We start from the raw sequence: 20,636 nt of genomic DNA on the forward strand, positions 1-20,636 counted from the left end.
CCACCTGGGAAACATCCTGGGAAGGACATTCCTCACCTTTTCTTCAGGCATTTCTAAAAGAGGCAGGGCTGGGTGTGCATCCTGGGAGTTGGGGGAACAGCTTGGGCTGGGAAACTCCAACTCATAGAGTTTGTATCTGCTGGAAAGAGGCTCTGCCAGGAGAGGGCTGCTATGAGTGTGAGCATCAGACATCTCTTTCAGGCTTTGGCTGCTCATCGGTCATGCAACTGGTAAAAGGAAAGGGAAAGAACAAGTGAGTCAGGATGGAGACCCAGGGACTTGGCTGATGCTAGATGGGGGCCGCAGGAAGCCTGAGGTTTATTCTGAAACAAGGGACCTACTGTTCCAGTCACTTGTGCTACCAGAGGGGCCTGGAGCCATTCCTCCACCAACATGACCTGTATTGTTCAAAATCCACCCATTCTTTCAAGTCCAGAAGAAAGTCCATTTCTGCTGTGCAGAGTTTCCTGATCACTCAGTAAGAATATATCTCTTTTTTTCTGGTCACTAAAATATTTTTCTCTGTCTTTCATATTGCCAATGGTACTGTTTTATTGCAGTAATTAGACACACATGCATTTTCCCCTTGATACCTACATGTAGATCTGGGTTTCCAGCTGAGGAGGGCTCTAGGAGAAGTTCATTTTCTTAGTTGCTATGCAGCCTATATTGCTGCCTGTTGGCCTGCAGTGCCCTTCTCTCCCCTCTGCCCTCAATGCCCTTTCCAGCTTCTATTTCCTTCCTCTCCCCAGGAGCAGTAAGCGGCTCTTGTGTGACCCATTGGAGGCTGTGCGCACTGATTCCTCCATGTGAGACCCTTTTCCTTTCATCACCGGGCCAGGGCTTATGTCAGGGCTTGGTTTTAGAACAACCTCTTCACAATGTCTTAGTTTCCACTTTAGTCTGGCTGTGTCATAGTAGTTATACTTCTTTCCTTCTTGTTTCTGCCGTTCTTTTTTGGTCTCCTCCAGCTCAGTTATGTCTTATTTGAATTTACTGTTTCTTTGGGAGGTGGTTTTGGGTCTGCATGGAGTTCTATCTCAGTATGATCTAAAGTTTTCCTCATTGGTCCCTGCTGCCATGGCTTTATCTCCCATCTACATACCTATGGCCCCTAAGTCTAACATTTGCAGCCTAGCTTTGAGAACTGGATTCATAGATTTAATTCTGTACTTCACAGAAGCTTAGACTTAATACACTGAGACAACTCATAATGTTCCTTCCTGAGTCCTGTCTTCCTCTCTCCAAGGGGCCAATCCCAGGAAAATTCCCGTCCCCCTTCCAAGTTTCTTCTTTAGACAACTCAGGAGTCAAACTCCACACTCCCTTCTCCTCCACTCTCCAATCCAAAACTATCTCTAAAATACACCTTGATGTCCAGTATCACCACTTGGTTACCATCACCTCTTTCCACTTGTCCAAATAACTGCCAATTGCTTACTCCCACTTCTCAGATTACTCCTTCAAGCTGTGCCCCACAGCAGTCGAATTCATCATATTAACATTTAAGTCCACTCATGTTTCCTGCTTAAATCCCTCCAATGGCTACACCACATCTTCAGCATGGCGCTCAAGCTCTGCATCACTGACTCCACTGTGCTTTAGCCTGTCCTGTGCTTCTCCTGCTCCTCATTTCTGGGCCCCACACTGGCCTCCATTTAGCACTTTTTACCTCAGATCAGATCAGATCAGTTGCTCAGTCGTGTCCGACTCTTTGCGACCCCATGAATTGCAGCACTCCAGGCCTCCCTGTCCATCACCAACTCCCGGAGTTCACTCAGACTCACGTCCATCGAGTCAGTGATACCATCCAGCCATCTCATTCTCTGTCATCCCCTTCTCCTCCTGCCCCCAATCCCTCCCAGCAGTCTTTTCCAATGAGTCAACTCTTCCCATGAGGTGGCCAAAGTACTGGAGTTTCAGCCTCAGCATCATTCCTTCCAAAGAAATCCCAGGGCTGATGTCCTTCAGAATGGACTGGTTGGATCTCCTAGCAGTCCAAGGGACTCTCAAGAGTCTTCTCCAACACCACAGTTCAAAAGCATCAATTCTTCAGCGCTCAGCCTTCTTCACAGTCCAACTCTCACATCCATACATGACCACAGGAAAAACCATAGCCTTGACTAGATGAACCTTTGTTGGCAAAGTAATGTCTCTGCTTTTGAATATGCTATCTAGGTTGGTCATAACTTTCCTTCCAAGGAGTAAGCGTCTTTTAATTTCATGGCTGCAGTCACCATCTGTAGTGATTTTGGAGCCCAGAAAAATAAAGTCTGACACTGTTTCCATTGTTTTCCCATCTATTTCCCATGAAATGATGGGACCGGATGCCATGATCTTCGTTTTCTGAATGTTGAGCTATAAGCCAATTTTGCCACTCTCCACTTTCACTTTCATCAAGAAGCTTTTTAGTTCCTCTTCACTTTCTGCCATAAGGGTGGTGTCATCTGCATATCTGAGGTTATTGATATTTCTCCCGGCAATCTTGATTCCAGCTTGTGTTTCTTCCAGTCTAGTGTTTCTCATGATGTACTCTGCATAGAAGTTAAATAAACAGGGTGACAATATACAGCCTTGATGAACTCCTTTTCCTATTTGGAACCAGTCTGTTGTTCCATGTCCAGTTCTAACTGTTGCTTCCTGACCTGCATACAGATTTCTCAAGAGGCAGGTCAGGTGGTCTGGTATTCCCATCTCTTTCAGAATTTTCCATAGTTTATTGTGATCCACACAGTCAAAGGCTTTGGCATAGTCAAGAAAGCAGAAATAGATGTTTTTCTGGAACTCTCTTGCTTTTTCCATGATCCAGCGGATGTTGGCAATTTGATCTCTGGTTCCTCTGCCTTTTCTAAAACCAGCTTGAACATCAGGAAGTTCATGGTTCACATATTGCTGAAGCCTGGCTTGGAGAATTTTGAGCATTACTTGACTAGCGTGTGAGATGAGTGCAATTGTGCGGTAGTTTGAGCATTCTTTGGCATTGCCTTTCTTTGGGATTGGAATGAAAACTGACCTTTTCCAGTCCTGTGGCCACTGCTGAGTTTTCCAAATTTGCTGGCATATTGAGTGCAGCACTTTCACAGCATCATCTTTCAGGATTTGAAATAGCTCAACTGGAATTCCATCACCTGCACTAGCTTTGTTCATAGTGATGCTTTCTAAGGCCCACTGGACTTCACATTCCAGGATGTCTGGCTCTAGGTCAGTGATCACACCATCGTGATTATCTGGGTCATGAAGATCTTTTTTGTACAGTTCTTCTGTGTATTCTTGCCATCTCTTCTTAATATCTTCTGCTTCTGTCAGGTCCATACCATTTCTGTCCTTTATCGAGCTCATCTTTGCATGAAATGTCCCCTTGGTATCTCTGATTTTCTTGAAGAGATCCCTAGTCTTTCCCATTCTGTTGTTTTCCTCTATTTCTTTGCATTGATTGCTGAAGAAGGCTTTCTTATCTCTTCTTGCTATTCTTTGGAACTCTGCATTCAGATGTTTATATCTTTCCTTTTCTCCTTTGCTTTTCGCTTCTCTTCTTTTCACAGCTATTTGTAAGGTCTCCCCAGACAGCCATTTTGCTTTTTTGCATTTCTTTTCCATGGGAATGGTCTTGATCCCTGTCTCCTGTACAATGTCACGAACCTCATTCCATAGTTCATCAGGCACTCTATCTATCAGATCTAGGCCCTTAAATCTATTTCTCACATCCACTGTATAATCATAAGGGATTTGATTTAGGTCATACCTGAATGGTCTAGTGGCTTTCCCTACTTTCTTCAAATAAAGTCTGAATTTAGCAATAAGGAGTTCATGGTCTGAGCCACAGTCAGCTCCTGGTCTTGTTTTTGCTGACTGTATAGAGCTTCTCCATCTTTGGCTGCAAAGAATATAATCAATCTGATTTTGGTGTTGACCATCTGGTGATGTCCAGTCTCTGCAATTGCTGGTCCATTTGTCTTAAAGGCTTCTCCCTAGCCCTTTACCTAGATAACTCCTGCTCTTCCCTCAGTCTTTGTTTTAATTATCACCTGTTGGACAAGTCTTCTCTGATGGTCTGCTGTCACATGTTCTCATGAGACCAGTATTTTTCCTTATACTGCTGTATCTCCTAGCTCCTAGAACAGAACCTGGCACGTAGTTCAGTTCAGTTCAGTCGCTCAGTCATGTCCGACTCTTTGCGACACCATGAACCGCAGCACGCCAGGCCTCCCTGTCCATCACCAACTCCCGGAGTCCACCCAAACCCATGTCAATCTAGTCGGTGATGCCATCCAACCATCTCATCCTCTGTCGTCCCCTTCTCCTCCTGCCCTCAATCTTTCCCAGCATCAGGGTCTTTTCAAATGAGTCAGCTCTTCGCATCAGGTGGCCAAAGTATTGGAGTTTCATCTTCAACATCAGTCCTTACAATGAACACCCAGGACTGATCTCCTTTAGGATGGACTGGTTGGATCTCCTTGCAGTGCAAGGGACTCCAAGAGTCTTCTCCAATACCACAGCTCAAAATCATCAATTCTTCAGCACTCAGATTTCCTTATAGTCCAACTCTCACATCCATACATGACAACTGGAAAAACCATAGCCTTGACTACACAGACCTTTGTTGGCAAAGTATTGTCTCTGCTTTTTAATATGCTGTCTAGGTTGGTCATAATTTTCCTTCCAAAGAGTAAGTGTCTTTTAATTTCATGGCTGCAATCACCATCTGCAGTGCTTTTGGAGCCCAGAAAAATAAAGTAGTAGGTGTCCAATAAATAGTTCAGTGGAGAAAGAGGGAAGGAAGAAAAGGAGGAAGAAAGGATGGAAGGCTACAGGTAACTGCTAGAGTGGGATAACTTTATAAATCACTGTGGGTCTCAGGTCTTGAGAACTTGAGGGGCCACCTGTACTTCAAGGCAGAACTGCCAAACTCTGCCCTGTCTAGGGCCTGTTCCCATTCCCAGGAATAGCTCATTTAAACCATGGCTGGCGTTTAGCATAGGTCTGCAAATATCATTCATATATGATCAACTCTTCTTTCTGGTGCTTCCATGGCTCTGGAAGAGGCCTTTCCTTCCTGACTGCAGGTGGAATTTCAGTGTTTCAGACGGCCCTGGAGGGGGCACGCTGGAAAGGTTTAGCAGAGTGGAAGCCAGCAAGCCTGAGAATCTGTCCCTTCCCAATGCACTCTCTCCCTCTGGTGGCCAAGAGGTGACACAGCATGGTATGAATCCTTCCAAGGCATCAGATAAGTGAGGGGCGATATCTAGCCACAGGATCTTCATGACACTACATATCTGGATTAACTAGAAATGTTCTGGAAAGAACTTGTGTTAAATTCAGTGTCTGTGAATTACATTAAAAATCTAGTTGAAAATCACTTTTTTCCCCAAACATATTTCACTGAATCTAAGATGTTATCAACTGAATATTGTGTTATTGTTTTGTGCCTTACCATGAAAGAAGAAAATGCTGCCAATTAGAATTGCAAGATGCACTCTGATTTAATAAATGCTAAAATATGAGAAAGATGTATATTTTATAATCAAGGACATATGACAAAAGTCATAGTGATGCAACTCAAGTAGACCGGAGTAGGAATTATTTTCCAACTATGGGATGTCAAACATGTATATATTTTTGATGAAGAATGTGTGTATACATCATGAGACCTTTAAGACCAGGGTCTGTTACCATGTTGATTTCTGTATTTGCATTGCCCAACAGAAACCCTGACACATAATAAACCCTCAATATATGTCTAATAATTATGGAAAGAATGGATGATTGCGCAATGGAAGTACTCTCCAGAGTCTTTCCAAAAAGGCTCTATCTTCTCTTCTTTTGAGTATCTCAAGTGCAGTTAATATTCCCATTGACAGATGGAGAAGTCAAGGCCCAGAATAGCAGACCAAGAGTTGTTTCTCACATGGATGTAGCTCTCTGCACTTTCTGAAGCAAGCTTGCTGCCTTGGGATGGCTGCAGGGAGCAGAGACCCAGGGAAACCAGCAGCTTGCTATAGAGTCAAGATTAGACCCAGTTTCCCACCCGGGGCTCGTCTGTTACTCCAACTGCCTTGCAGGGTACAGCTGGGGGAGGCAGAGAAGGGGGGCCACCCTCCAGCCTGGGGCCAGGCCCTCAGCCCAGTGTCCTATTTCATAAGCCCACATAACCTCAGCAGGAACAACGTGATTGCATCTCCTCTGGGGAACACAGCGTTCCTTTGCCATGGGAATGTTTATCCTACAAATGGGGGAATTTTGGCTTTGGGGTAGGGGCGAGACATGCAGCAGAAAAAAGGTCTTGTAAAGAGAAGGTCAGTGTTTGGAAAGAGCACAGGCTGCGGAAGCTGAGATGCCCAGTTTCATTCTCTTCTCTGCCATGAGGTGCTCTGTGGGCCTCTGCTTCTCCCCCTTTACAGGGTTCTTAGGACAGTGAAACTGCTGACTTGGTTCTTGGCACATAGTAGGCGCTCAGTGATTTTTCAGTTTCCTCTCTTCCTGTGCTCCCAAGCTGAAGGGAAAGATGGCTAAAGCAACCCGATGAAGTGCAAGCTGGCTGCTCTGAAACAGAGCGCCTTTCAAAAGTTTCCATAAGGCGTCGGCCACTTGTTAAAACTGGACGGGGAAATGGCTGCCCGAGCCACGTCCCGTCTGAAGGCGGCAGGCCTCAGAGCCCATTCCCAGCTCTGCTCTGAGCCAGTCCATTAAACCTGCTTCCAAGAACACATAATTATCTGCTTGGCGTGAGAACGCTCTCCTTGGCTGCCTGTACCTCCTCCTCTCCCTCAGAAATGTGGACACAAAGGGTTGTTTGCTTTGGCCTCCTATTTCTCCCCAGAGCCAGACTCTCCAAATGTTCCCGCAAGGGGGCTCCCCCGATAGACTGGGCCGTCACTCCTCTTTGTGAAGATGCTCCCTGTTGAATACCTACTGTGTGCCCTTGGGCTTCCCAGAGAGAGCATGGAGCTGCAGAGACAGGGAGAGAGGGAGCAGACTGTCCTTGTGGGGGCCAAGTGGCAGGGTCGGGGGTGGTGTGGGCAGAGGGGCTGCTTTCGGAATGCAGGGCAGTCCCCCAACCTCCCACAGCTGGCGGAGACCAGCTCAGGCCTTCATGTCAGGACTTGGTTGAACCGGCAAGAGGGAGGTGAACACTCCAGCCAAGGAAATGCCTGAAAAAAATACACACCTGGTTTGTGCCAGGGAATCCCAATTGTGGGTCCTGCTGGAGCAGGGGGCAGCCCGCAAGGAAAGGCGAAGCTGGGTGTTAGAAGCTAGACTCTGAAGAGTCCTCAGTCCATATATTTGGACCCAAGTTCCCTTCCCAACATAGAAAACATGGCGCCCACTCTCTTGTACTGAGTTTGAAATTCTTCTGGCTCTTTTCTCTAAAAGACAGTTTCTGGTAGCAATGCAAGAACACGCCCCTGCCCAGTGGGAAGAGGCTGCACCCTCCCTGGCACATTTCCTGCAGTTAGAAGAGCCTGTGGCTGTGGGGGCTTCTTGAGTTTTTGGTGTGAATCAGTGCACAGTTGAAGAGCCTGAGACATGTTGGGTTTAAATCTGCTGGTGACCTTGTCGTGGGGGATGAACATCAAATGATCTTACATCATCTTTCACCCAACTGAGTTACTGAGGTTGCAGAGTTCTGGAGAAGGAAAAGTGATTAGTAGGCTTTATTTATTGACTTGATTAATTTTTCCTAAAACTTTGCAATTGATATAATTATGGAAAAGGAGAGTTTCCATAATTTCTAGAACCTTAGGAACAAAAGGCATATCCTATGCTTATTTAACTTTCATGCATTGGAGAAGGAAATGGCAACCCACTCCAGTGTTCTTGCCTGGAGAATCCCAGGGTCGGGGGAGCCTTGTGGGCTGCCGTCTATGGGGTCGCACAGAGTCGGACACGACTGAAGCGACTAAGCAGCAGCAGCAGAGTACATCATGAGAAACGCTGGGCTGGAAGAAGCACAAGCTGGAGTCAAAATTGCCGGGAGAAATATCAATAACCTCAGATATGCAGATGATACCACCCTTATGGCAGAAAGTGAAGAAGAACTAAAGAGCCTCTTGATGAAAGTGAAAAAGGAGAGTGAAAAAGTTGGCTTAAAGCTCAACATTCAGAAAACTAAGATCATGGCATCTGGTCCCATCACTTCATGGCAAATAGATGGCGAAACAGTGGAAACAGTGGCTGATTTTATTTTTCTGGGCTCCAAAATCACTGCAGATGGTGATTGCAGCCATGAAATTAAAAGACACTTACTCCTTGGAAGGAAAGTTATGACCAAACTAGATAGCATATTCAAAAGCAGAGACATTACTTTGCCAACAAAGGTCCATCTAATCAAGGCTATGGTTTTTCCAGTGGTCATGTATGGATGTGAGATTTGGACTATAAGGAAAGCTGAGTACTGAAGAATTGATGCTTTTGAGCTGTGGTGTTGGAGAAGACTCTTGAGAGTCCCTTGCACTGCAAGGAGATCCAACCAGTCCATTCTAAAGGAAGATCAGTCCTGGGTGTTCACTGGAAGGACTGATGTTGAAGATGAAACTCCAATACTTTGGCCACCCGATGCAAAGAACTGACTCATTGGAAAAGACCCTGATGCTGGGAAAGATTGATGGCAGGAGGAGAAGGGGACGACAGAGGATGAGATGGTTGGATGGCATCACCGACTCGATGGACAAGGGTTTGGGTGGGCTCCGGGAGTTGGTGATGGACAGGGAAGCCTGGTGTGCTGCGGTTCATGGTGTCGCAAAGAGTCAGACATGACTGAGCGACTGAACTGAACTGGACTGATGCTTCTCTCAAACAATGAAGGAGCTGAGTGCCTCTGACTTTTGGCAGGGGTCCCATGGCCCTATGAGGTGGGCTGTTCTGACTGTGAACATCTCTGATTACCAGAAACCCTTGGACCCATGGAGCTGACATCAAGCCCCCGGGTTTTACCCACTGTGGGTTCCAGTTTTGTCCATCCTGTGGGCATGGACACATGCCCTTCCTGTCTCACATGAGCGCACTTCAGATGTTGATTTCAAGCCTTCCTTTCTCTGGAATGGAACTCTGGAGCTTCCTTCGGTTTGGTTCACCAGTCAAGGCCCCAGACTCTCTGCTGTCCTGATGCAGTGACAGAGGGAACAAAGGCAGGGATGTCACTCATCCTTGCTGAGTCAGGCTGGTTCCTGGGCCAGGGGCTCCGGGGTGATCCCTGAGCTGGTGGATAGCTGCTGAAAGGAAGAAATCAGCTGTGCAGGGCTCATTGGACATGGGAATGGGGACAGAATAGGCCCATGGGCTGGTGGATCATCCCCAGGGAGACCAGGGAGGGGATAAGGCCAAAAGAGGCCTGGTCTCTAGACAGATAAGCTGTGGAATGGGGGAAGGGGCCTGGCCAGCTGCGGGGCCAAGGTGAGAGGTGCCGCTCTCAGGGCTGATTGTGTAAGAGGTTGGCTGAGCCCTCCCTCTTGTTAGGGACGGCCCAGAGCTTTTCTTGGCAGCTCCAGCCCAGTGAGTCTGATGTGGGCTCAGAGGAGCCTGACTCACTGGGGCCAGAGGGTCAGGCCGGGTGGACGGGAGTCAGGAGACACAGCTTCTCTGGGCCCTCTGCAGACTGTCTGGGGTTAGATGGCTGTTGGCCAGCATGCTGGGGGGCTGCATCTTTCTAGGCTCTTCTGCAGGGCCAAGCCTGGAGCCTGCAGCTGGGAATTTAACCAGGGCCCTCCGCTGGAAGTCTCAAGACTCTACGTGGGGCAGAGGTAAGAGACCAGACTTTTGATCTCTTCCTTAGATAGTAGCTTGTGTTTGGAAGGACATTCAAAGGGGCTTACCACACCTTTTTCAGCTGACACTTTTCAAGTGGGATGGCCCTTCCATGTGCCAGGTACGGGACTCATGCCTCACCGTGCCAGCAGCAGTGGTTACCAGGCCGGCACTGTTTCCTTCAAGGCCTCTGTCTACGTCAGTCTATTCTCTCCCTCTGGACCAGGCCAGCTCCCCACTGCTGATGGACAAAGGATCTTAAAACACCAGATCACGCCACAGCTCAAAAAAGCTTCCAAGTTGCTCCAGGTCTGGGTGTCTCATACCTCTGGACGTGACACTTTGGGCCTGGGAGTAACGGGGGCCCAGAGTACAGGACAGCACTCTGCTCTGGATGTCTGGGTAGGAAATAGCTGTATATTTAAGCAAGCATGGCTTATAAAAGAGTACAGTGCCAAATTTTTACTTAAAAAAAAAAAAACATTTCTAAGTCCATAGCAACCTAAAGGCTGCTTTAGGTTTGTTCACCTGGGAGGAGGTCTCGTGTACCCCCATCACTGGGGCTTCTTGGGGGAAAGGTTAAGTGGCGCTGAAGGTGCTGTCCTTACTCCCCATGGCTCGGCCTCAGGGCTGGACCCGAGCACATGCTCCTGTCCTGGGGCGGCCTCCACCAGCCCCACGGCCCCCTCAGGCTCCATTCTATGGCATGCGTGTTATTCTCCATTATCCGCCCTGATCCTGTCCGAGGCACTCTGACCTGTGTGGTGGTTGGGATCTGTTTCACAGCACAAGAATTACACACGTCTCTTTCACACACACACACACAAAGCATCCACACTATGAACCCTACCAATTCTGCACTGCTGTAAACCTCATGCACACATTTCATACTTGACAGAGCACTTCCTGATGATCACTGTATTTGTTTCCTCAAACGGTCCCACAGTGTGGGGAGAGTGGTAGAGTGGTGTACTCCTCTCACTACAGGTCCAGAGCAGTGATGGTCGCTGCTTGAAGTCACATGGGGTGGACATGGGAGCTGGGGTTGACCCTGCCTCCTAATGCCCGGACCTGGGTTCTTCCTGCATCACTGTCAACCCTGCTGACAATCCTGGACTGACAACCCCTGGACTCTTCTCTAAGGATGGCCCTCTGCCCCCAGGCAGAGACCAAGGGCCTGACTGTACATGGTTTAGGTTTTTGAATGCAGTGTGTACAAACACACGCTTCCTTTCAGGTTGGACCACCGTGTGAGCTGGCACTCTGTGTAACCAGGGTGGCATGTAGCCTGGTCCAGCCCTGTGGCAGGGAGAGAGTTCTGTACTTGAGCTCTCCAAAGGGCTTCGTTTGGCATGTGCATAAGGCCTCTGAGCTACCCCCTTTCTTTTCCACAAAACCTTGATAATTTTCTTTCCTGCACAGATGCTTGTTTTCTAAAAGCAACACCGATTAGAGTGGGGAGTCAGGCTGTCCCTGGGAGGTTGCAGAAACTAGGACAGATCCCATCAGGCGCTGTCTTTGGAGCCTCGTAACTCAGGTAAAACAGAGTCAGGTGAATATTGAAGGAGGTGTTTAGAATGGGGTGAGGGTGCTGAGAAGAGGGGGTGGGGAGTTAGTTAATGGTTCATTCTTAAGCATCAGCTGAAGGACCAGCTGGGCTGGATCCTCCCAGGGCAGCTTCCTGCCTGTCCATCCTCTGTGACTTCAGACAGTGCTTTTCAGTAATGTGCTTAGGAGTTGGCTCTCCTTCAGTCTCCCAGTGTTCACAATTAGCTTCACATAAGCCATTTTCTGCACATGATGAACCCAAGCCACTGTTTTCAGCTGGTTTGGTGGGAACTAAGTAAGGAAGAGTTGTTTCCAAAGCACCTCCCCTTTCCCTTCAGCCAGATGTGAATTCTCCTTCCTTTAAACCCTGAGAGCCGAGATCCTCAACCTTGACACACAAGTCATCATCTTCCTCTAGGGAGCTTTAAAAATGCTGCAGCCTGGGCTCCTTTTCCAGAGATTCTGACTTGAGTGGTCTGGAGGTGCAGCATGAGATGCTTCAAAACTCCCCAGGGTTACTGACTTGTAGTGCAGATAGAGATGTACTGACCTAGGTCTCTGTGTCTGTCCTTGCTGTCTGGTCAAAGTGAGTGATGAGCATCAGCTCCAGTTCTAAATACAGGAGCTCAGCCCCACATGCAGAAGCAGAATCTGCATTTGAGCAAGAGCCCCAGGTCTGCTCTTTCAGTTCTGAAGGGCAGGGGTCTAACCTGGGCATGGTGGCAGAGGGCCTGGAAAAGACCTTCATTCATTTCAGAACCTCTGTTTAGTGGTCCAAGCATTCAGCAAACAAGCAAAACCAGTTAGATATAGGAACAGCAAAACCAAATCAAAACAGAGGTTATTTAGAGTTAAACGTAACCTACGTCCTCTGTCTCCAGGTGAAAGGACATGTCAAACACCCCAGTCTTTTCCAGTGTGTGTGTCTTGACCTGAGAAGCTAAGTCCCTGCTTCCCAAATGCAACAGCCTACTCCCAAGGAAGCAAGTTATGGGGTGGCACGATTTCAGAAATAAACGTGTACTGCCTATGGAAACAGAGGCTCATTCAGTTGTTGGAATATTGAAATCCAGTGCTCACCTTGCCTTGTAAATCTATATGAGAGCCATAAAGAGGGGAGACACAGAAGGCCTGTTGATTTGACCAGCCCTAAAGAGAACAGAAGCGTGGCCCCACACCAGGGTGAGTGGAAGTTAGGGGGCTTTGGTGGTGGTGTCCTCATGCAGCCTTGCCAGAAGCTTCAGTGGGGGCTGAAGGCAGCAGGAGGCACCAGGGAAGACCCCTGGGGGATCAAGTGATTAGTGGGACTCTCAGAGAGGGGAGGACACCTGATGTGGAAAGGGACCTTTCGTGGAGAGAGTGAGAAGAGAAATACTGTTGGGATGGGCAGAGGGGAAGGCAAGAGTGGAGGACTGGAGAATTCCAGACACAAGGAAGAAGATGAAAAGGGGAAAAGTGTGACTGAAGTGAGGACAGATGAGAAAGTGAAGTCACAGCTCAAGAAACGCTGACACGCTGGTCGTAAAGGAAAGGCTGAGGAGGCAGGCAGACCGACTGGGCGAGGCCGATAGACGCCCCGGAGCCAGTTGTCTCTGCTCTGAAGGGGCAATGACCTTCACACTGTCACACCCCTGGCCTGGCTTCCTTCCTCCTCCCACTTCCACGAATCAAGTGAAGGATGGAGGAGAGGAATTGAGCACTTCTCTTCACTGGCCTATGCGTGGCTCCTGGCATATCATCTGAACTCAGAAATGGACCCTGGGCCAGCTATCTAAGAAGGAAAACCAGAGCTTAACAATTCCAGCTTCATTCTGCCCTTGCTCCCCGCTTATGACTAATAAGACTGACCAAACGAGCTTTCTTCAGATGCCCAAAGAAGTCACTTGGGGTTGCCTCAGTTGAGTGACAAGGAATGTGTGCATTTGGAAGTGGCTGAACACATTTGCCAAGATGCTTGTCCTCTGACCCCATGAGGCTTGACTGAGGTAATGGGAGAGCTAAGTTGGCTATATTTAAACAGCCAAAAAATCTGAAGAGATGGAATTTGTCTGGACATCACTGGAAAGTAAACTGAGCTTGTTGTGAAATCTCCGAAGATGTGTTTTCTCTTTATCTGAGAGGAGGGGTGAGGGTTATGAGCAAGTTCCACTGGGACGGAACAAAAAGTGCACGGAGTCTGGAGCTCAGCCAGACTCCAGCTCTGCCACTCATGGTGGTGCCACGTCGGACCCTGTCCGCCCTCACTGTGAAGCAGGATGTTGGTGACTGCCTTGCAAGGCACGTGCAGAGGGCCTAGTGTGCTGCCCAGCACTTGGTAGGTGTCAGCCATTGTCCGTTCTACCTCCCTTCACCCGCATGTTCTGGGGTTGTCCACAAAGTCTAAAGACTCCAACCACCAGGGATTTTAAGAGAGTGGATTGGCTAATGTAAATATTTAGAAGTGTTAATCTTTCAAAGTTTCTCTGTAGCAAGCCTGATATTGAATACTGCTCTTTCATTTGAAAGTGTTTTTTGAGCACCTACTGTGGTCCAGTCACTGGAGATTCAACAATGAGTGAGAAAGCCCCTCTTGTCTAACTGGAAACCAGAAGATAACCTGTAAAGGCCCAGGGACAGGACTGTCTGGTTGCCACGAGGGCAGGGTAGGTTATGCAGGTGGTCTCAGTGATGAGGGGCATCCCTAGTGTTGGGCATCCCCAATACTCTTCACCTCCTTGTATCTTGGAAGTTATCTGCCTAACCAGTGGGACATGGTAGAAATGATGGTCTGTGACTTCTGAGGCTTTGTTATAAAAGACAGCCTCACATTTCTGTCTCACTTGTTCTAGGGGAGACTGCTGCCACATCTTAAGGACACTCAAGCAGCTTTAGGAATTTCTCATGGAGGGGAACTGAGATCTCTTGCCAAGAACCAGCATCAGCTCACCAGCTAAGTCACCTTGAGAGTGGGTCCTCCAGCCCTGGCCAAGCCTTCAGATGAGTCCTGCTGACATCCTGACTGCTGTCTTATTAGAGACCTTAAGTCAGAGTGACACAGTTGTGCTGCTCCTGGATTCCTGGATAAGACATTCTGAGAATAATAAAAGTTTATTGTTGTTTTAAGCTGCTAAGTTTTGGGGACTCTGTTCCACATCAGTAGATAATGAATACATCAGCCATTTATACCTATTCAAGGATCTGATTAGCCAGTCTATTAGCAGGAATATAGAAAGGCATATTTTTTAATGGAGGAAAAGGTTCTTGGGGAGAAGGAAGGAACCAATATTTATTGAATACCTACAATGTGGTAGGTATTGTTAACCTATGTTATCTTATTTAACCTTTATATCAACCCTGTAGAATTGTGCAGAGGGTACTTGCTTACCAGCTTGGAGGTAGTCTGCTGCAAAAATATAATGACAGGACCTATAAAAAAGATCTGTTTGCCTCACACTTTTGCAGGAAATTTGTTTCCTATCAATTGAGCCTCATGGGGCAGAAATTTCTTCTGGGGAAAAATATTGACTGGGAATCAGCTGTGAAATACAATCAACCCACTAATTGAGAAATGTATATATCCAGCCCTGTGGCTCATTCTGTAGGGACATACCTGAGAAGTACTAACCAATATTACCTTCAGGGAGGCAGAGACAACACTGAGTAGAATCAGAAAGCAAAATGAGAAAGTACTGACACAGTTCAAGTGCTCCATTATATGATTATTTGGCTTTCCTTAACAAGAGCCTCTCATTTGTCAGGTTGTACCCACAAAGAACATGAAATATATGATTTCTGTTCTCTGGGAACTAAGGGATGGTTAGATATGCAAAAATGATGTAGGTTGCATTATTTGGAAAACTCCCATGGTGGGGTGGAACCTGTTGCTTGGCTTGCCCAGTCTTCCTTCTAGGGTACCTTACTTTACCCAATAGCCTTAAAAGTTAAAATAAAAATTTTCAGCTTCCCTTACAGCTAGGCTCTAGAAGAAAACCAGGTTTTTTTCAGTTAGAGGTATTTAGGAAAAATTTTGGAGAAGGCAATGGCACCCCACTCCAGTACTCTTGCCTGGAAAATCCCATGGACGCAGGAGCCTGGTAGGCTGCAGTCCATGGGGTCGCTAAGAGTCGGACACAACTGAGCGACTTAACTTTCACTTTTCACTTTCATGCATCGGAGAAGGAAATGGCAACCCACTCCAGTGTTCTTGCCTGGAGGATCCCAGGGACGGGAGAGCCTGGTAGGCTTCCGTCTATGGGGTCACACAGAGTCGGACACAACTGAAGCGACTTAGCAATTTAGCAGCAGGAAAAATTTAGAATGTAGGAGTGTAGCAGTCTTTAACTGTTTTCTGATGAAAGTTAGGTCATGAACATATGATGTTTTCTGCCACTCAGGGGGTTCAGCCGCCAGCTTTGTGGGGTTTGAGAAGCAGTAGGTGTAGGTGTAGTGACTCTGTGATTCTGGCATCCTGATTTTTGGAATACAGTGGTGGGTTCTTGAATTCAAGTTTCAGTGGTGGTCTCAGAGGTAAATCAGTTTTGTAGTGTCCAGGAATAATTTCTGGCCCAACCTAGAGAGCTTCCTCCTACAACTCTGCCTCAAACTTTGTAAGCCCTAAATAAATACATATGTTAAATCCCTTTTTGCTTGCAATGACTATAGGGTTTTCTGTTTCATGTAGTGAACCCTGACTGATAAATGCTGTAAGAAAAAACTCAGTGTTCAGAGTTAGAGCAGGGGATAGAAGGGAAGGGGAAATAAGAAAGGAATTTTTGGAAGAGGTAATTTTTTTAGCATAAAGAAATAAGGATTTCAGACAGGCCAGAGGAGAGATGAGGGCACCCGGGTGGAAGTGAGTAAAAGAGCCCATTTCTCCTTCTCTCAAGCTTGTACCTATCACTTTCCACCCTTCAGCAGGGTGGGTTATGTTTTTCAGTAAGGCCTAGGTTTGAATGGGAGAAGGAAATGGCAACCCACTCCAGTGTTCTTGCCTGGAGAAGCCTGTGGACGGAGGCTGGAAGGCTGTTGTCCATGGGGTCGCACAGAATTGGACATGACTGAAGCGACTTAGCGGCGGCAGCAGCAGGTTTGAATGAACAGTTTCTTGGAGTTTCTGTTTGCTATCACTGGAAAGTGTGTTGTTTCAATATAGGATTTAATTCCCGAAACACAGACTCTTATGGAGCCCCCTCATGGATCCTGTAAAGACAAATACATCTGGAGAAGGTAATGCTTTTCCTTTCCTGCTGCCTTCCTTCATCACCCCCCTGGAAACTGCAGGCTGCTGTCCGGGCTAAGCTCCCGATCACCAGCTTCCCCCAGGGAGGATAAAACGGAGGGACCAGGTGTTCTCTGACATGGCAAATCAGAAGAAAAATCACTGTACTGGGAGCAAGGAGACCTGGGATCTAAATTTAGCTCTGCTGCTTACTGGATGTTTAACCTTGGGCAGGTTTAATTAATAACCAAATCTTTACTATCTTGTGAATCTGCCCACTTCATTCCATTTAAAAGGCTGCAACCTTATCACTTCTCCTGTTACACCTCCTGATATCTGTGCCTGCTCCTCAATCCATTCTCCTAGATTCATCCAGCATGATCTTGTAAGAATGTAAATAGGGTCATATCCTCTTCTGACTCTTCGATGCTTCCCAGTGCCCCCAGGTTGCCAAAACTCCTGGGAAGGACCTTAAGTCTGGTTTGGTCTCAGTGACCCTCTTTACCCTTCTCTCCAGAAAAGGCTGTATTTTAAGATGAACTAGAGCCAGTGGTTCCTAAATGGGGGCATTCATACTGAGGGATACATAAGACCCACTGGGATGTGGCTAGAAAATACTAGAACTTCTATGTGTTTTTTTTTAAGGATTTACACAAAATAGACAGTTAATTAATGACACCTGCACAGAGACTTCAGTTTATAAAGAAAGATTGAATAAGATAAGCCCACATAAATTCCAAGAAAGGGATGGGACTATTGTTTCCTCAGTTCAGATTATAAACTCATTATCAGCCACATTAGGAAGTAAAGGCAATAGCAACCTAATTAGCCAAGATGAGAATTAGGCCAAAAAAGGGTCAAAATTATGAAGTTGACTTTATAAAGGATTTACATTCACTGTCATTAAAAATTACCCTCACCTAAGTGTGTTTGGTGCCTTGACATATTGGCTGCTATAAGTGAATGAATATAAATTATAATTAAACAACCATATTGGGGTGCCTGCTCAAAAATATTTTCTGGTATAATTGCATAGTAAAGAAATTCAGAGACCACTGAGTTACACATAAACTTAAGTCTAGATGCTCTAAGAATCTGCCCTAGATCCAATAAATGAACTCTGGCTTAATGAAATAATGTGAACTTCTTGATTATTGGTGATTTTATTGCATTTATAAAGTGGAGTTGTTACTGTGCAGTATATTCTCAGTGTATGCTAAAAAAGTAGACTTGAAAATTTGGAATATTTTATCTGCGAAATCATTTGATCTGGATATTGTCTGATACTCAAATTTAAAAAAAGGTAGACAGTATGTACTATTCAAAATTATGTCCCTGATAGGATGGGTTACAGTACCCTGCCCCCTGTGATGGTGGATTGCTTCCTGACATTAGGACCAATTGGATCTCACACACCTGTCCATCATTTAGAACCCAGCAAGCAATGCCCTTTTTGAACCACAGCCATTGTTGAAGTAATTTGTTTACCCCAGCCATCAGAAAACAGTCAATAAACTGCAGGGACTGACAAAGTGGCACTGTATAGGCAGCACAGGAAAATTGGAAAAGTGAATTGTAGGTGGTATGTGACCAGCAATAAATAATCAGCTTATTCCCATTGCAGCAATGTCTACAACCAGGAGAAAAATCTGACTAGTGGAAAATTTGAATCAGACCAAAGTGGGTCATTTAATTCTGTATGAATATCTTTGAGAGTGAATATGCTCTAATTCTCTAAGCAAGATGTCTCTCTACAATACCTGGTTTTGTTAAAACCATGTCTGCTGACACCTGGACTCTGAAATTACAGTTGGCTCTCCATACCGTGGCATCTGCATCCACAGATACAGAGAGCAGACTGCACTATGCCATTCTACATAAAGGACTTGAGCATCTGCAGATTTTGGTATCTATCCACTGGGGTCCAAAAACCAATCCCCTGCTTGTATGGAGGGACCACTGTATGTCATTAGTAATTTACTCTTCTGAGCTAAACATAGACCTCTTCAGGACCTTCTGTTGAAAAACAGGCAGCTCTGGAAAGAGCACAGTGAGCCAAACATACCTCAGCGTGACTTAGTCTAGTAAATGGTCCCCCCTCTGGGGATAGCCCTCAGACAGTATTAGAGCCCCGAGGATCCTGGGACGGGACCTAGGAGGAGGTGGGGAGCTGCTAGGGAGGTTAGAGCCCCCAGGACCCTGGGACGGGATCTAGGAGGAGGTGGGGAGCTGCTAGGGAGGGGAGGGGAGTAAAGGCAGAGAAGCAGAGTGCCAAAGGCCAGCTTTAAAGGTTTTGTTTGTAACCAAGAAAGAACCTGATTTTAACCCTTTAGTATTCTTGCCTGGAGAATTCCATGGATAGGCGAGGCAGGTGGGCTACAGTCCATGGGATCACCAAGAGTTGGACGTGACTGAGCGACTAATGCTTTTACTTTTCACTTTTTCAGGTCAAAAATTGACTATTTCCAACACTGAGTTTATCATAATCCTCTGGACTTGGGTAGGAATCACTTCTTTCAGAATTAATTCAGTGTGATAGAACATGCAAGGAGGCCCAGTAAATTCTAACTTCTAGTTTTCAGTGCACTTGCCATTGGCTTGTTTGTTGATGGGCAATCCAGGCACATTCAGACTCTAGGCAATCACCCCATTTTCTTATCAATTATGGACAAATGAGAGACAGGAAGGGGAATTTCTAGGGAGAATGGAAAAATGGTCTTCAACACAAAATTGTTGTGTGATTAGGGGTTATCTGTCGAACTTCTTGCAGGATCCCATTTCTCATCGTTATTGTGGATGATTGAGCATGATATTGTGGCCATTCTGATGGCATCTTTCAGAAGATTTCATTTCTGATGTTCACTTGCCTGCTTGTTCAGCAAGCTGACATATCTGTTCAATACTGCACCCCCTCCCTGCAACACACACAACTGATGGATTTTAGTAGATGTAGTAGATTAGTAGTGAAAAAAATCAAAGTAGTTTGACAAAAATGTCCTCTTTTGATAGAATTTATTAGTCATTTGCTAACTAAATCGATCAGCTATTTTTATCTTGATTTTTCTTGTTTTTGTTTTTAGACATAACAAGTTCAGCTAACTAAAAAGACCAGGTGTCTAATCGACTTGGCTGGTTGTGCTGACAGTTATTTGATATGACATCAATTGACTCAACTGACGGGAATTTGAATGAGTTCAGTCAAAATGTTTGAATCCATCAGCGGGGAGTGTCAACCGATTTTTGCTCTGGAGAAAGCATTCAGAGTCTGCCTTTTTCAAGGAGGAAGTACAGGCTGTTTGGCCTCAAGAAACAAAAAATCAAGAGGAGAACTCTTTGAAAGACCCTGAGTGATTTTTTTTTTTTTTTTTTTTTTTTATGTCTTCTGATCTGTGTAAGGACCTGAGTTTCTCCAGGGAACAGAAATCTATGTGCCCCATTAGAGTTCCATGTTTTAAGTCTCTGGGGAGGCTGGTGGCAGCAGAAATGAATCTCCAGGGTAGATGCTTTCTATGTTACAGCAGAGACCTCACACTAACTCTGTCCTTAGGGTGTCCAGAGCCAGACCGTGGAGAAGCCACGTCTACTGTTAAAATGAGTGTTCAGTTTCCATGATCTGTTCTCCTCAGCCTGCCTCAAACTTCTTTTTCCACCCTCCTACTTCCTTTATCAGAGTGTCTAATGCCCTCATGCTGTCCCTCTCTAGGGCAAATAATAGCCTCTAATACCCCTCAGGAAAGAAAGGGAAGTCACTCAGTCATGTCCAACTCTTTGTGACCCCATGGACAGTAGCCTGCACCAGGCTCCTCCGTCTGTGGGATTTTCTAGGCAAGAGTACTGGAGTGGCTTGCCATTTCCTACTCCAGGGAATCTTCCCGACCCAAGGATCGAACCCAGGTATCCTGCATTGTATACAGATGCTTTACCGTCTAAGCCACCAGGGAAGTCCATACCCCTCAGGAAGGAGTGGCAAATCATTTCGGTCACTAACCCTCCCCGAGACAGATTACATTCCCTTCAGAGACTGGCACTTCAGTAGGACTGTGAGCCAGGCCTGTGCCAAGCACTTCACACGTGCTGCCTTGTTTCACGGTCCCAACAACCCCTGACTGTCACAGGCCTCATCCGTAGCTTTGCAGAGTTTATGAATTAA

At 46.3% G+C, this 20,636-nt stretch overlaps 1 protein-coding gene and 1 long non-coding RNA gene across 2 annotated transcripts in view; one reads left to right on the top strand and one right to left on the bottom strand.

Annotated features, from left to right (window-relative positions):
* The window catches only part of SLC14A2 (solute carrier family 14 member 2), a 70,769-nt gene extending 70,545 nt beyond the window's left edge, over positions 1 to 224 (bottom strand). Inside the window, exon 1 of the mRNA XM_025273500.3 lies at positions 37 to 224. Within this exon, the coding sequence (XP_025129285.3) occupies positions 37 to 216 (180 nt within the window). The 5' untranslated portion in view covers positions 217 to 224. The remainder of the gene's footprint in view (positions 1 to 36) is intronic.
* A 9,214-nt stretch (positions 225 to 9,438) lies between these two features.
* LOC102389309 lies at positions 9,439 to 14,391 on the top strand. The gene is made up of 2 exons (XR_329010.3): positions 9,439 to 9,737; positions 14,118 to 14,391. It is a non-coding gene; the product is annotated as an uncharacterized LOC102389309 (long non-coding RNA).
* Positions 14,392 to 20,636: the final 6,245 nt, after the last annotated feature.

This window comes from Bubalus bubalis, chromosome 22, assembly GCF_019923935.1.
Source record: "Bubalus bubalis isolate 160015118507 breed Murrah chromosome 22, NDDB_SH_1, whole genome shotgun sequence".
NCBI lineage: Eukaryota > Metazoa > Chordata > Mammalia > Artiodactyla > Bovidae > Bubalus > Bubalus bubalis.